The sequence below is a fragment of the Vanellus vanellus genome (genome assembly GCF_965231255.1).
Source record: "Vanellus vanellus genome assembly, chromosome: 5".
NCBI lineage: Eukaryota > Metazoa > Chordata > Aves > Charadriiformes > Charadriidae > Vanellus > Vanellus vanellus.
In genome coordinates, this window is record NC_138910.1 from 63798020 (window position 1) to 63812827 (window position 14808).

General features: G+C 36.5%; 1 protein-coding gene across 7 annotated transcripts in view; it reads left to right on the top strand.

The window, feature by feature from the left end:
- ZNF644 (zinc finger protein 644) overlaps positions 1-14808 on the top strand; it is a gene marked incomplete at its 5' end in the record, with an annotated part of 52235 nt that overhangs the window by 24978 nt on the left and 12449 nt on the right. For 2 of the 7 annotated variants that reach the window (XM_082483688.1, XM_082483691.1), the window contains 2 exons: positions 10379-10484; positions 11761-14807. In XM_082483688.1, the coding sequence (XP_082339814.1) occupies positions 11792-14807 (3016 nt within the window). The remainder of the gene's footprint in view (positions 1-10378; positions 10485-11760; position 14808) is intronic. The other 5 variants (XM_082483687.1, XM_082483689.1, XM_082483692.1 and 2 more) reach the window with 4 other exon arrangements.

Consider the following 14808-nt stretch of genomic DNA (forward strand, 5'->3'; position numbering starts at 1 on the left):
ACTGTTTACAAATACTGTATGTACTTTATTGGGATAACCATAATTTTTGTTCTTAGATTTTCTGACTTCCAGACTGTGTCTTCTGAGCTCCATAGGAGGATGTATCTTGTTTTAATAGAGGAGAAAGGAAAAAATAAGCTTGATCTCAGTGTGTTAACGGTATAATGGGTCACACTTCTGTGTAACAGGAAACTTTACAGAAGATAGATGCTTGTGCTAAATTTCCCTATAACACTGTGTAGAGCGAGGTCAGATTTTGAGCATTTGAGATACCTGCAAAACCAGACTTGCTTCCAGAAACTGTCTTGAAAGTATTTAGTATTGCTTTACCTAAAATAGAGGATGTAATGAATGAATAATAGCACCACAGATGTTGAAGAAGGATAGGTTATATACAGAATTCTGCACAGGATAAATTTGAGTATGTGGGATTTGTGTTTCTTTGGCTCAGACAGGAATCTCATAAAATTTTCATCTTGTTCGTGTTATCCTGGTAACATGAAATTGAGTTTTTTGTCATTAGGTCACTTGTGGTGATGACTTAAAAAAAAAAAACAACCAAAACAAAAAACAAACAAACAAAAAAAACCCCACCAACCAACCAAAAATAAATTATTAGGGGAGTGACCTTACCTTTTCTTGTCACTTGGAATTATGAGTTTTGTCTGTTCGTCTGATCATGTACGGAGTTCTATAGCTTTGGGTCTTTTAAAAACTCTTTATTTCATATGTTCTTGAGTAAGGATGATAACTTTCTCCAAGTTTACAGAATTTTTTGTTCTTAATCTAAAAATGTCGAAGGTGGGGTTTTGACCTTACGTAGCACCGTTACTTGCAAATTTAATAGCTTTTTAACCCTTGATCACTGAAAGGATATAGAGGATGGTGAGAGCCAGTTTGCTGGTAAGGATGAGTGAATATCGGTAAAGTAATTCATTGCACTAAGGTTCTAAATTAAATGAGTAAAAGCAAAGTGGTCATTTCGGGTAGTTTTTTATAATTGGGAAAGATAGCGTACTTTGAGTTCAGTCTTTCTACACTAGCAGGAGAGACAATCTTAAAATTTGTGATATATTAAAATATGGACAGCAAATAGTTATTGGCCGCAAAAAGCATGAGAAACTGCTAGATACGTTTCAGGTCATGCTGGATAAAAAGACTTAAAACTTTTATTTAATATAATAGGAAACAAGGTCCGAATTTTTCCAAAGTTGAAAGGTGTGTCATGTTCAAAGATCTGTCTCAATAAAGTTGGGTTAAACTGTTTTTTAATGTTGTCTTTAAGAAAGTTGTACTGTCAATCCATTATGCAGCATCATGTTGTCATACAAGTTTTAATCTGTGATCTGTAGGACTGACACTTCAAGACTAGTTCATGCAGGTAACTGACAATATAGTTTAATGAACTTGAGAAATATTCTTGTAAAAATAGTGAAATATACCTGGCTCCTAAAATGCTTCCCAGTCTGGTTGTGATCTTTACATACTAACAAAAGTTCATTGAATAGCTTATCCAAATAACAAGCTGGATGTTTGTACCTTAGGAGGTATTTTGCTTCAGTTACTGAATTCACCATTCTCTGAAGTTTGGGGTTATGGTAAAAATAAGACTTCTGTGGCCATGTAGTTGTAATCGTTGGGGATTTGTACAGAGTTATGGAAAACAGTTCATTGATATATTTGTATTGGAAGAAAGGGTTCTTTACCCAACTGCTCACAGAAGGTGTCTGAACAAAAAGACTGAATGCTGTTATAAATTGAAAGTCAGTTTTCGATTTCGGTATGAAAATTCTGTAGGTTTTGCTTTTTAATTTTAAATGGCTTTGTGTTAGTACACCATCGCTCATATTGGCAGCGGGGGGAGCGTTTTCCGTTCTGTGTGCTCTACACGTGGGAAATAATTAGACGTGCGTACAGAATTTCACCACCACTTGGTGGCAGTACCTGGCTTCAAAAGGACTTGTTTCTGAGCACATAAAGTGACTTTGATCCTGTAAAACTATAGGTTATGGGGCAGTAGATTTATTTTAAAATTTCGAAAAGTTAACGATGTGTTTTAGAAATAAAAATACTTTTTATTTAACCTATTGGAAGGATTTGCATTTGTACGTCTCTCTGGAAAATCTAGCTATCATGTCTAATATGTAATTTAAGAGTATTTTTAGTGTTAATAGTATTCTCAGAAGATGTATGTAATGTTCCCCAGTTGAATTATTTCAGCCTTTACTTCTAGCATTTTTCTTCGCTTGAGTAGTGTACTTCAAGTAATTTTAGAACATAAAATTTGCTTCATGATAGTGTTCTTCATAATGTTGTTTTTTGCAGTTAAATAGGGGACTGCCAAAGCTTCTTTTTTGCCTTCTGAAATGTTCTCTGCATTTTCACTTTTAGATTTATCGATACAAATTTTAGGAAAAAATTCCCCAGTAGATTTTCCTGTCAACAAAGCTACTAAGGGTTTGTGCCCTTACTCATTGTTGCTGCCTCTCGGTTGTGCCAATGCAGCAGTGCGTGGGTCCCAGCCTTTTAAACTGGATAATGAAATTGTTGATCAAGTGGGAAAGAAGGAACACAAGGGAGCGGAGGAATGCAGGAGTTATTTAAACTGGCCTTGCTGCAAAGAAAAGCATAATTCCAATGTGTAGCACAGTAATTTGACAGCATATGCATATGTTGATACTACTCCTCTGCAAGCCAAAATCTTCTGCAATGACAGCAGGTCTTTCATTTCAGTATTATCTCCCATGTAAGGACTGTAGTGATGAGACTATAGCCTGGAAGAATGCAGGTACTTTCCTAAACATATGCTCTTTGTGAAATGTCTCACTGTCTGTGGCTGGAGTTACAACAGCATTGCTGGTGGGAGTGGGTTCTATGAGGAGGAGATATTTTTGTTGTATTGTGTGAAAAGCTGACACTGAGAATCCAGCATCCTTAGGCTCCTCTGAGGTGTGACATATCAAGAAGGCATCTAAGTAAATTGTGACATAGAAGAGGGATTCATCCTGTGGAAAGTCCTGAATTCTAGAAATATTAATAGAAAATGAGGTGGAACTTGGAAACTGCATGTTTGTAAATTTGAGTGTGATGATATTACTTTACTTAGTGAGTGATAATATTATTTAGTGAGAGAACTCTGGAAAACAGAAACACTGGAAGAGAGATGGAAAGGAGAGGAGCATCAGATTATAGTTTTGCTGTGAATATGTTCTACGTAACTTAGGATAGAAAGAATGTGCTTTTGCTGTATATCTAATTATTTTTGTGTAATCTTCCTAAGCTGTCAGAATGATAAATCTGAAGTTAGTGGCTGGAATTTCATTTTCTTAATTCAAATATTCTTGTGCCTATATTGCTGATACTTTGAAATGAAAGAAAAAAGTGGATAGTCTGATCATGTCTGAGCACTCTAAAGAGAAGTAAAGTAAGTGAGAATTGGGATACTGTGTGGCAAAGTGTACTAAAACAGAATCGCAGAATAGTTGAGGTTGGAAGGGACCTCTGGAGGTCTTATCCAATCCTCTGCCTTAAGCAGGGTCAGCTAAAGCCGCTTGCCCATGACCGTGTCTGGACAGCTGTTGAATGTCTTCAAGGACAGAGGCTCCACAACCTCCCTGAGCAACCTGTGCCAGTCACTCTCAGTAAAAGTTTTCCTTGTTTTCAGATGGAAACTCACATATTTTAGTCTGTACCCATTGCTTCTTGTCCTATCACTGAACAACACTAGAAAGATTCTGAATCTGTCTTTTTGTACCCTCCCTTCAAATGTTTGTACACATTGATGAGATCCTACTGAGCCTTCTCTTCTCCAGGCTGAGCAGTCCTAACTCTCTCAACCTTTCCTCATATGAGATGCTCCGATCTCTTAATTGTCTTAGTGGCCCTTTGTTGGACTTACTCCAGTAGCTCCGTATTTCCCTTGGACTGGGCAGCCCAGAACTGGACATGCTGCTCCAGATGCAGCCTTACCAGTGCTGAGTAGAGGGGAAGGATCGCCTCTGTCAGTGTGCAGACAACACTCCTAATGTAGACCAGGATACTGTCGGCCTTCTTAGCCATAAGGGCACATCGCTGGCTTGCTTTCAGCTTGCTGTCTGATGGGACCCACAGGTACTTCTCTGCAAAGCTGCTTTTCAGCATGTACTGCTGCATGGGGTTACTCATGGTGCAGGACTTCATACTTCCTTTGTTGAACTTCAGGAGGTTTCTGTCAGCCCATTTCTCCAGCCTGGCGAGGTCCATCTGAATCACAGCACAACCTGCTGATGTATCAGCCGCTCCGCTCAGTCTCATATAGTCAGCAAACTTGCTGAGGGTACCTTCTACCCCAGGATACAGTGCTAGTTACTGGCCACTGACTACACTTTGTACCACTGACCACAACCCTTCATTTTTTGGCAGTCTGATAAAAATATTGGTTTACAACAAGGACTGGGAGCAGTGCTTTTATTTATAGACTGTAATGGGAAAAAACTTTCTTGATTTGTAATGCCGGTTGTTAATAAAGTAAACTATTCATTGTATTGTGTCTAGATAAAAGCAATTTTTAGTACCATACTTGGGGCTTAAGAATACATTTGACTGAAAAACACAGGTAATGGTGATGAGAGAGATGAACAGTGTTTTCTCAAACATTTAGTTTCTTTAGAGAGAAAAAAATGTGAGCATGGGAGATTGACATAAAGGAAAAGAATTTTATCTACGCATGTAGAAGTATGCAAGGGAACAGTTTTGGAGAGAAATAGTGTGTATTATCACACAGCATTAAGTCTGTGTTTTTCAAACTTCTGTGTCTCTTACTGGAATGCTGGTAGTCATTACCATCTACGCCTGCATTTAGGAAGAATCAATATTTGATTGTAGTTCTCATCTTTAATAGAAACTAATGGCAGTGCAATTCAAACTAGATCTTACTACTAAAAATCCAAATTAGACAAAGAGCTGCAGGAACGTGGAGATTTAAGTACTTGGCTGTCCTCTATGAACAGGATTGTGGAGTGCTGGGGGGAGTTATGGAAGCCTGTGGAGTTGCCAGACAATGTGTGACTGACTGTTCTTAAGTTATCAGATTCAAAGTCTTGGATTTTTGTACTGGCTAGGCATCTTTTAGAAATACCTAATTCACTTTGAAAAGTCTCTACCAATGAAACCATCATAAACTGCTGCATTAGCACTTACAACTGGAAGAGTATTTTTTTAAGTCATACATCTGATTCTTGTGACACTTAAATTGTATTGTCATTTATTTTATTGATTTCAGTATTGAATTTTAGCATGATGCACCCCATTGTGACAAACTGGTTTATTTTCCCAAGCAAATCAATATTAGAGGAATAAGATTAAGAGTGGTCGGTGGCAGTAATGGTATTCTCTTTTATGATTTCTGAATTGCAAGACAGTCATTCCTCAGTTGTGTACTGTTTCCTTTCACATGTGAGGTGTTAAAATATCACCATTAAACATTTTAGACCAGAAATCAAGTTTCTGAAATGTTGACGTTTTTAAGAAACATTTGTTTGTTTCCTTACTACCAGACACATAGCTTGTTAAAGAAACTGTTTTGTTAGAAACAAAGTTTCAGGTAAATAAATTTTCTGAAAAAGTGTGCCTCAGGTTTGATGTTCCTGAGTATGATCTTACTGAAAAGATGGGTGCTTTTGTTTGATGACTCCTCTATAATTCAAAGTGTCTCTTTGGTCGACTTTTTCCACAGAGATACAACAACTCAGTGAATCTTTCAACGGGATACCAAAAGGTTATACTGTGGGTGGCAATAACTTTGTATTTCTTTATTTAGGCATAATACCACTTCTTAGTGTTTTATCAGTAATTTTTTCATGCTGCTTTAAAAATAATTTTTAATATGGGAGTCTGATTAGCTATGAGAGTTTTCCAATGTTTGTGTTTTCATGTGAACAGCTCTGGATCTGGATTGAAGATAACTAGTTTTCAGTGGAACTCCTCAGACTGTAGTTATATTAATAACCATATACTTGTATGTAAAGTAGGTGTGGGAGGGCAGTATTCGTGGTGTTGTGCATATTAAACAAGCTGCCTCTTCACTACAGAAGGTTAAAAAAAATCCAGAATTGTTCAGGTGAATTTGTAGGTTTCAAAGCTAAGTAAGGCAGTCTACAAATAGTCAGTGTGTCTGCTGTGTGGAAAGGGAATCTATTTTCAACTTAATTTGCAAACATAGGTAGGAGCTGGAGGAAGAGGAGGTGAGTCACTGACTCGTCCTCTGCTTGTCAGGCGTTCTGGTTCTATTTCCATTTGAAGGGTGGGTGGATCTGGATAGCTTTTAAGAAGAGAAAGTGGGAAATGAGTAATAGGTATTCTTCTAAAGATCTAAATCTGATTTTATTGACTTTAAGTATTCGTATTGCTAGATAAATGCAAAACTCAGGCAGTGTGAGCTGTGTGTGTTACTGTATGGAAGAGGCAAAAATATTGTCCAGCTATCCCTGAATAACTTGGTTTTTTTTCTTTTCTCAAGACGTGGCTGGTTTATGCCAGTACACTACTAGTTTGTCCTATTACTCTGTACAAACCTTGGTTTTCTGAAGGTTCATAAAGATATGGTTTTGATGGAAGTTCCGTGCTTGACATTTGCCATGATTAAAATAAAGGAATAGACTGAGTAATGGGACAAAATGGAAGGAGATGCCTCTTTTGTCATGTGCCATGATATACTTAAGTTCACTCTGATCTGTCTAAAAATCTGTGACTTTGGTTCCATCATCTGTAGTATCATCTGTCATTTGAGAAAGCTTTACTATAGGTATGCTTGTAGATAAAATGATAGGTTTTGTTAATTTTCTCTATTTACGTAACAAAGTCTTGAGGAAAAATCCAAATGGGAATAGTGCAAACCTGGAACACCTTTCTTATCTCTTGAATATTTGAATAATCCCTTGATTGAGTGTCCTGGTTATTCACAAATCTGCTTAAAGAACTTGACTTATGAGGAGTTACTTAGCACAGGACAAGTATATTTTTGCCTTCATTACAGCACTGCTGAAAGACTGTATTTCTTCAGTTACTTTAACTAGGCTGAGTATATTCAGTTCATCTAGGAGACAGCTAAGTTTTTGTGCCACTTAATATTGTCGCTCTGTGCTTTTAGCTTATTGGTTCATATTTATGAATTTAATGAGAAACTTGCTATCAAAACACAAAAACACTTTGTGCTTTTCACATACTCAACGAAATCCTTCCATCTTAATTTTTCGTCTCCAGTGTTCTTTCAAATCTATTGTAAAACCTTGTAAAATAAAGTGGGGTTTGTAACAGAAAGTGACGAATCTCTAACTACAGCTACTAGTAGGCAACAGCATCGTACATGTACCACTGGAGTATAAGTTTTAATGAACCAGTATTGCATGAAGGCAGTACTCTTAGTGTGACCCTATTACATAGTGAAGGTTGTCATTATGAAATAAGAACTTGGAAGTGTCGTCAGCCTACTGGTAATAAATACAATTAATAATGTACATAGAACAATGGAATTAAGCACATTCCTATCAAAAAGAATTATTAATGAACAGAAAGTGGACAGCATAGATCTGATGACAGGAAGGTTGCATCTAACCTGAATTACTGAGTGACCTAGGAAGCTTGCTCAGAGGGATTACTGAATAATTATGTTAATATGCAATTATCACCTCATTTCTTCTGTAGTAACCTCAAGATGTAGTGTAGTAAGGGTGTTATAGCAAGTGCTGATAGTTTGCAAAAATACTGATGTTCAAGATTTTTGAGACAATAAGATTAGCTTAAGGCATTTAAATGATGATCTGTCAGCTTGAAGATAGATCTGACCTTACATTTTTTTTAATGCTTAGACTATCTGGCCACAGGCAGTCATATCTGCAGAACTCATTACGGTTTTAAAAACTGATATTTTATGAAGAAAAACAATATTTTAAAAAATGTAAATTTACAAGTACTTAATTTAAATAGGGACAGAATGTGGCTTAGTCGGCTAAATAATGGGTTGTTTTCTATTTTTGAATATGAAATAATTTCTCTATAGTAAACAGAGTATGTGTAGACCAGGAATAACACTGTTAACTGCACTACAGTCATTCTAGGCTTAACTGAAATGATTGAATTGAATTTGGCCTAGCATTTTAGCGTGTTTCAAAGCTATGAGCCTGGGATTGTGTACGCTTGAGTAGGATATTTGAGCGTTGCCTGTTTTACACTTACACATCTCCTAGGTATATTGCATTATGTGCTTAAATAAGTTACCTCAACTGTATAGTGCTTGCTGTGGTAGAGGATATAACAAGCACTATTTGCAGCAAATTTAAAGCTTGATCTCCATGTTTAATTTTTCAAATACACTAAGTAAGGATTAATTACTATATATTTTGACAGAATTAATAATTTGTGTGTTTCTGATATAGAGAAGATAATTTTAAAGCTATGATGGAAATACACAAAGAATATTGTATAGCCTTGATTTAAATCATAGTTGTTACCATGATTTTATCTTTTTTTTTCCCCCCTGAGTGTTCAAATTAGGTAGTGTTTCAGTCTGGCCGTTGCGATTCCTGAATGGTACAATTTAGATGCTAACATTTCCTCAGAAACAATGGCATTGTGTGGAGTATGTTCTTGCATGCGTCTAGTTACGCCTATCATTGTTACTGCATCGATTTCTACATATGGAATAGATAATGAAGTATTGTATCTTGGCATAATGTCATCACAAGACTCTAAATTACTGTAATGTAAAATATATTTTTTATTTTTTATTTAATACCACGCTGTTAAAACTGCTAGCTTTCTTGTTGTTGTCCTGCATATAAAATAGTGAACTGTACCACCTCGGTAGCTGGAAAAAATGTGATAATTAGCAGAAAACTATTAAAATGTAACAGCGATATTATTGATACAGTAAGCATTTCAGGCTTGATTCAAAGACTGAAATCTGTAGGGACTGCCAGAAGACTTCTAATCAGATCCATATGGAATAGTTCACAATCTCCATAAATACACAATATAGAAAGGAGTCTCTCACAAGATTGCACGCTGTAATGTTTTAGATATTGCTCATGATTAACTCTGAAGAGAGTCTCAGTTCAAAGGTCCCCTAGCCACCTTTTTAACTTAAGCTTTAACGCTAATATTTAGCGTTAGTATGGTTTTGTACATAGAGCAACGTGATTTTGTCTTCATCACGTAAACCTGTGAAAAGTTTTCAGGAGCCATTCTGATAATGAGAGTTGCAATCTCCAATCAGGCACGATATTCTCAGTTTGCCTCCCCGCTGTTCAGGGGGTACCGATGAAGTTGCTTTAAATGGGAAGCGTCTGTTCTTCCTCTGAACCCCTCACACCAGAACAGATGGGTGGAACTTGGAACATGGAAGGTTTTACCTCAGAGGTGGTAACAGTGAAGCCACTCATTAACACTGAATTTACCACTTCGTTAGCAACGTTGCTTCCTGTTGAGAAAAGCTAATACAGCTCTCAAATTGACTGAGCATGTATTTTTCTACCTCTGCAGTAATACATTGAGGAAAACGCAAATCTTTCAGGCAAAATTGGCTTACTAAATTTCTTCTAAGCTTTTTGTGAACACTTTTATACTCTGCTGCTTGACGCTGTATGAAGCTTACACTGTTCAGCTGTAAAACTGTTGGAGCTGTTGTGCATCCTTGGAGGTTGCACTTCTTTTAATTGACTTTTGCATTACTGGTTCTTAGTGCATGTTTGCACTGCCCATTTCTAACTTGGATACGTGATATAAAGGCTCATGCTGGGTGGTGCATTATCACCATTTTAGGGTGATAGCTTTGAATATGATCTTATTGGAAGTCTTTATTATGGTGGAAAATGACCCATCTCAAAACAGCAAAGAAATGCAAAAATGTAAGAAATGGGAAGATAAGAAACTGGGGTATCTAGTAGAACATTTGCATAAAGGTATGTTAAATAATAGAATAAAACCTTTCATACACTTTAAGCATTTATTACGTGTCTGAGGTGAGCTTTGCTGTATTTCTAAGTTGGCTAGTTGAATGACTGCGTAGCAAAGAAAACACTTTTTAATGGCAAATTTTTTTCATTGTATTTCTACCCCAAATATAGTTACTTTTATCTTCAAAATAGTAAACAAGTTGTATTACATTAAGGTTTCTATTTTACAAACTTAAAGGAAGTTAAAGGTTTTGTTCTGTCCTTTTGCTGATTTGAAACAAAACAAGCACAATAACATAATTTCTATGAGGCCGTAACTAGCTTTGAAGTGTGTGGATAGCTATCATAATGTTGAATTGAAAACCAAATAGAAATGCTGGACTCATTTTAGAGTGTGACGTATAAAGATGAAAGTGGTGTCGTTTAACCATGTTGGTTTCTCTCCTTAGGAAAAAAGGATGTCAAGTGTGGTCTTCCTTGGTTTCGATGAAGGACCATTGCGGGGAGCCATGGATATTAGTTGTGAGTTATAACATCTTAATTCAAAGAGTCTAGGTAATGACTTCTTTTAACTGAGCTCTATTCAAAATATTAATTCGTAACTGAAACTAAGTATGTGGTGGGAGGAATCAAATCCCCCCAAAGATCAAAGCAAATAGTGTTCTTTAATGGTAAAATATGTGATTTCTGTAAAATATAGATAGATGTTTCTGGCTCCTAGATGGATGTTTTAATGCTTTATGCTTACTGTGTTCTGAGGACCTATGTAAGAGGTAAATGCCAGGGTAGACTTAAGTTCACACTCCTGTTACACACTGATTTTCATGTGGAGGCAACTCCTTTGTGCTCACTAAGCATTGGGTAGATGATTTTGTGTATGAATAAAAGTCCCTTGTAGAAAGACATTTTTATGTACATAAAGCTTCCCAGAGGGAATTACTGTATAGTAGTTCTCTCTACTAGTAGATACTATTATTGTCATGTTCTGGATTCAACATGGTGATTTCTTCTGGTAGGTAAATCCTATTTAAGTGTTTCTTTCTAATTGTGGGGCTTGTTCCACCTTTAAGAAGATGCTGTTTTATTTGCTTATCATTTAAAATGGCCTTATAACGTAAGCAGGATCTGATTTATTTATTTTAAAGCAAGTAGAGTCCTTTTGTGAGAAGGGAATGGGAAGACGTTTAATTTTTTTCAGTGAGTTTGGTCCTTTTCTATGTCTCTATCAGTAATCAGATGTTCAAAATCAGCTTAGTGGTGTTTTCTCCTTTAATATCAAAGTAAAAATTTTTGCAGGCTTCTGTGTAGCATCAGGTCAGTTGTATACAAGAACTTTGAAAAAAAAATAATACCTTGAGATATGTAAAGATTATTTTAGTTTCCTAGGTGCTAAAGGGAAGTATGGGGTTTTGGTTGGTGGGGGGTTTTTTAAGCACTAAAATGAATAGCAGATATCTAGGTAGCCTGTGTATGTTAACATACATGTAGAATGTATTTGCACGGGTTTTGACAATCTCATTTCCTCCATCTTGCTTGCATGTAGGTGTTCAGTCTTTTTTGAACTGGGATGCTAGGCAGTGACTACTTTGCTGTATGGTTATTAATATAGCATAGCAAAAAAGTATATTTTTTAATTGCTTTGTTGATTAACTTTAAACATGTCTTGAATATCCTAAATGAAAAAATACATTTTTTTAAAGTTCAAGCATATTTTTAGATTATAGTGTGAAGAAGGGTGATCCCAAAGAAAACTGTAAATTGAAACAGCCGTTATTTATTTCTGTGATTGTCTGATTCTTTTCTTGGTTTTCTTTTTTTTTTTTTTTTTTAGTATAAATGTACTTAATGGACAGACCAGCAATATGGATGATCTAGAGATAAATACTGAAGTCACTGGTGCTAAAGAAGAAGAAGAAATCCTATGTGATGATAGTTTCATATCTGAGGAAGAAGGTGGCATTCCTAAACCACAAGAGAGCAACACGTCATTTCAGAAGAACAATACATTGACTCTGCCTGAGGAGCCATCAAGGGACAGATCTGAAAAAGCCTTAAGTGGAGGCCAGACTTCTCTATTTATACACACTGGTGCTCCTACTGTTTCTAGCGAAAACTTTATCTTGTCTAGAGGAACTGCTGTTAATGGACCAGTTTCACACTCCACCTCAACCAAGACTTCCATTATGAATAAAGGCAGTGTTTCATTAACCACTGGACAGCCTGTAGGTCATCACACAGATTCCTGTTCAACTTTGACAGTGGTTCATGATCTTCCGCTGCCTGCGAAGAGTACATCACAGAAATCAAATCAGCATCCAGTTTTATTTTTGTTACCTGATGTAGCACATGCTAAGAACCTGACTCATTCCATTAAAAATCTACCTACCTCTGCTTCGATTGGTTGTGATTCACAGAAATCAGTAGGAAATAGTGTAGATAGCACTTTAGTAGGCCAAGTAGAAGTTTGTGAGGATGATAAAAACTTACTAGTGAAAGATGATTGTGTCGATACATTAACAGGCATTTCCTCAGGTACAGGTGGTTTCAGATCAGGATGTGATCCCAGCTGGGATCCACAAAAAGAGTTTATACAGTTTCTTATGACAAATGAAGAAACAATAGAGAAGTCTCCCATTCGCTGTAAAGTAGGCTTAGAAAAAAAGCGAAAAAGGAAAATGGATGTTAGTAAAATAACACGCTATACTGAAGACTGTTTTGGTGATACAAGTTGTATTCCTAGTAAATCAAAACTATTAAATGTTGACTTCTTAGAGCAGAATGAGGAGCTACAAATAGTAGAACCACAAAAATATTCATTGAGTAAAGTAAAGCCTGAATCCACAGATGAAGAGCTGGAAGCTGTTGATGCTATCCAGCAGCTCATTTATAGTCCCAGTAGTAACTGTGCAGAAGATACTTCTCCTGTTCACACTAGCACTTTTCTTTCCAATACTTTAAAAAATAAATGTGAACAGAATGATTCTGAATCGCCATCTACTTTCAGTACTGATGAACCATCATTTTATCCCTGTACAAAGTGCAATGTGAATTTTAGGGAGAAGAAACATCTGCATAGGCATATGATGTACCATTTAGATGGGAACAGTCATTTCCGACATCTCAATGTCCCCAGGCCCTATGCATGTAGGGAATGTGGAAGGACATTTCGAGATCGTAATTCACTTCTTAAACATATGATAATTCACCAGGAAAGAAGACAGAAGCTGATGGAAGAAATACGTGAGCTGAAAGAGCTTCAGGATGAGGGTAGGAGTGCACGGTTACAGTGTCCACAGTGTGTATTTGGTACCAATTGTCCCAAAACGTTTGTGCAGCATGCAAAGACCCATGAAAAAGATAAAAGATATTATTGTTGTGAGGAATGCAATTTCATGGCTGTGACAGAAAATGAACTGGAATGCCATCGAGGGATCGCTCATGGAGCAGTAGTCAAATGTTCAATTATCGGTAGCGACATGTCCCAGAGGAAAACGCAGAAAAAAGCATCTTTGAAAGATCCATATTTAGGATCCTCAAAAAAGTCATCGACATATATGTGTAAGATGTGTCCATTTACTACTTCAGCTAGAAGCGTTTTAAAAAAACACATGGAATATTTGCATCCAGCATCATGCATTGATCCCTTTGGTAGCCATCTTAGACTAGAAAAAAGAAAAGGCAGCATAATAGAAGAATCTTTAGATTTTGGTAGCAGGACAAAACAGTTGATCAAACAATCTTCTACTTTTCCAAAGAACTCTGTTTTAAAACAGGATGTAAAAAGATCATTTGGCTCTACTTCACAGTCCAGTAACTTCGCAAAACTTCATAAGAGACCCTACAGGATACAGAAGGCTCGGAAAAGCGTTTCACAGTCATCTGTAAGTGTGTGCAATCTAAATTCTACAAACAAGACTTTTTTCATTAGAAATAGCATTGAACAGAAACCTAAATATTTTCGTCAAGCAGCAAAGCAGAAAGCTAGTGTCAAAACAAGCAGTAATTATTTATATAGGCACAAATATGAAAACTACAGGATTATTAAAAAATCTAGTGACTCTTATCCTTTGTGTTTAAAAAAGGAAGAGTCCAACTCTGTCAGTTCTTTACGTTTATTTTCTTCATCAAATAGTCCCCGTAATAATTGTTTTGTCATGGATTCGAATAATCTTGATTGCAAAAGGGCAGAAGGCTGTAAAGATCATAGGCATGTAGCTGTAAAAAGAGTGGTTAAAGAATCCAAGAGGGAAAGCTCTGTTACAGGAGATGATATGGATTGCTATCCAGATTTTCTGCATAAAATGACTGTTGTTGTTTTACAGAAACTTAACTCTGCTGAAAAAAAAGACAGCTATGAAACGGAGGATGAAAGTTCATGGGATAATGTTGAACTATGTGATTACACTACACAGTCTGTGGAGGATGAATCTTACAGTGACATTAATCAGGAGCATGTAAACCTATTCCCCATATTCAAAGGTAAAATGGAAGATCATGAAGCTGGTGATAAATCTTCGCTTAGTTATGAGCAGAACGATGGCTTTTATTTTGAGTATTACGAAGATGCTGAGGGTACTAACTTCCTGCATGATTTGCATGATCCTCAGAATTTAGAAAATGTAGGATCAGCATTGCCAAAGCATAATTCAGTTTTCCATTGGACTGATTTGTCACTTGAAAAGAAGTCCTGCCCATACTGTCCAGCAACCTTTGAAACAGGTGTTGGATTGTCCAATCATGTCAGAGGACATCTTCACAGAGCTGGACTAAGCTATGAAGCCCGTCATGTTGTTTCACCAGAACAGATAGCAACAAGTGACAAAATGCAACATTTTAAAAGAACTGGAACAGGAACTCCTGTTAAACGTGTTAGAAAAGG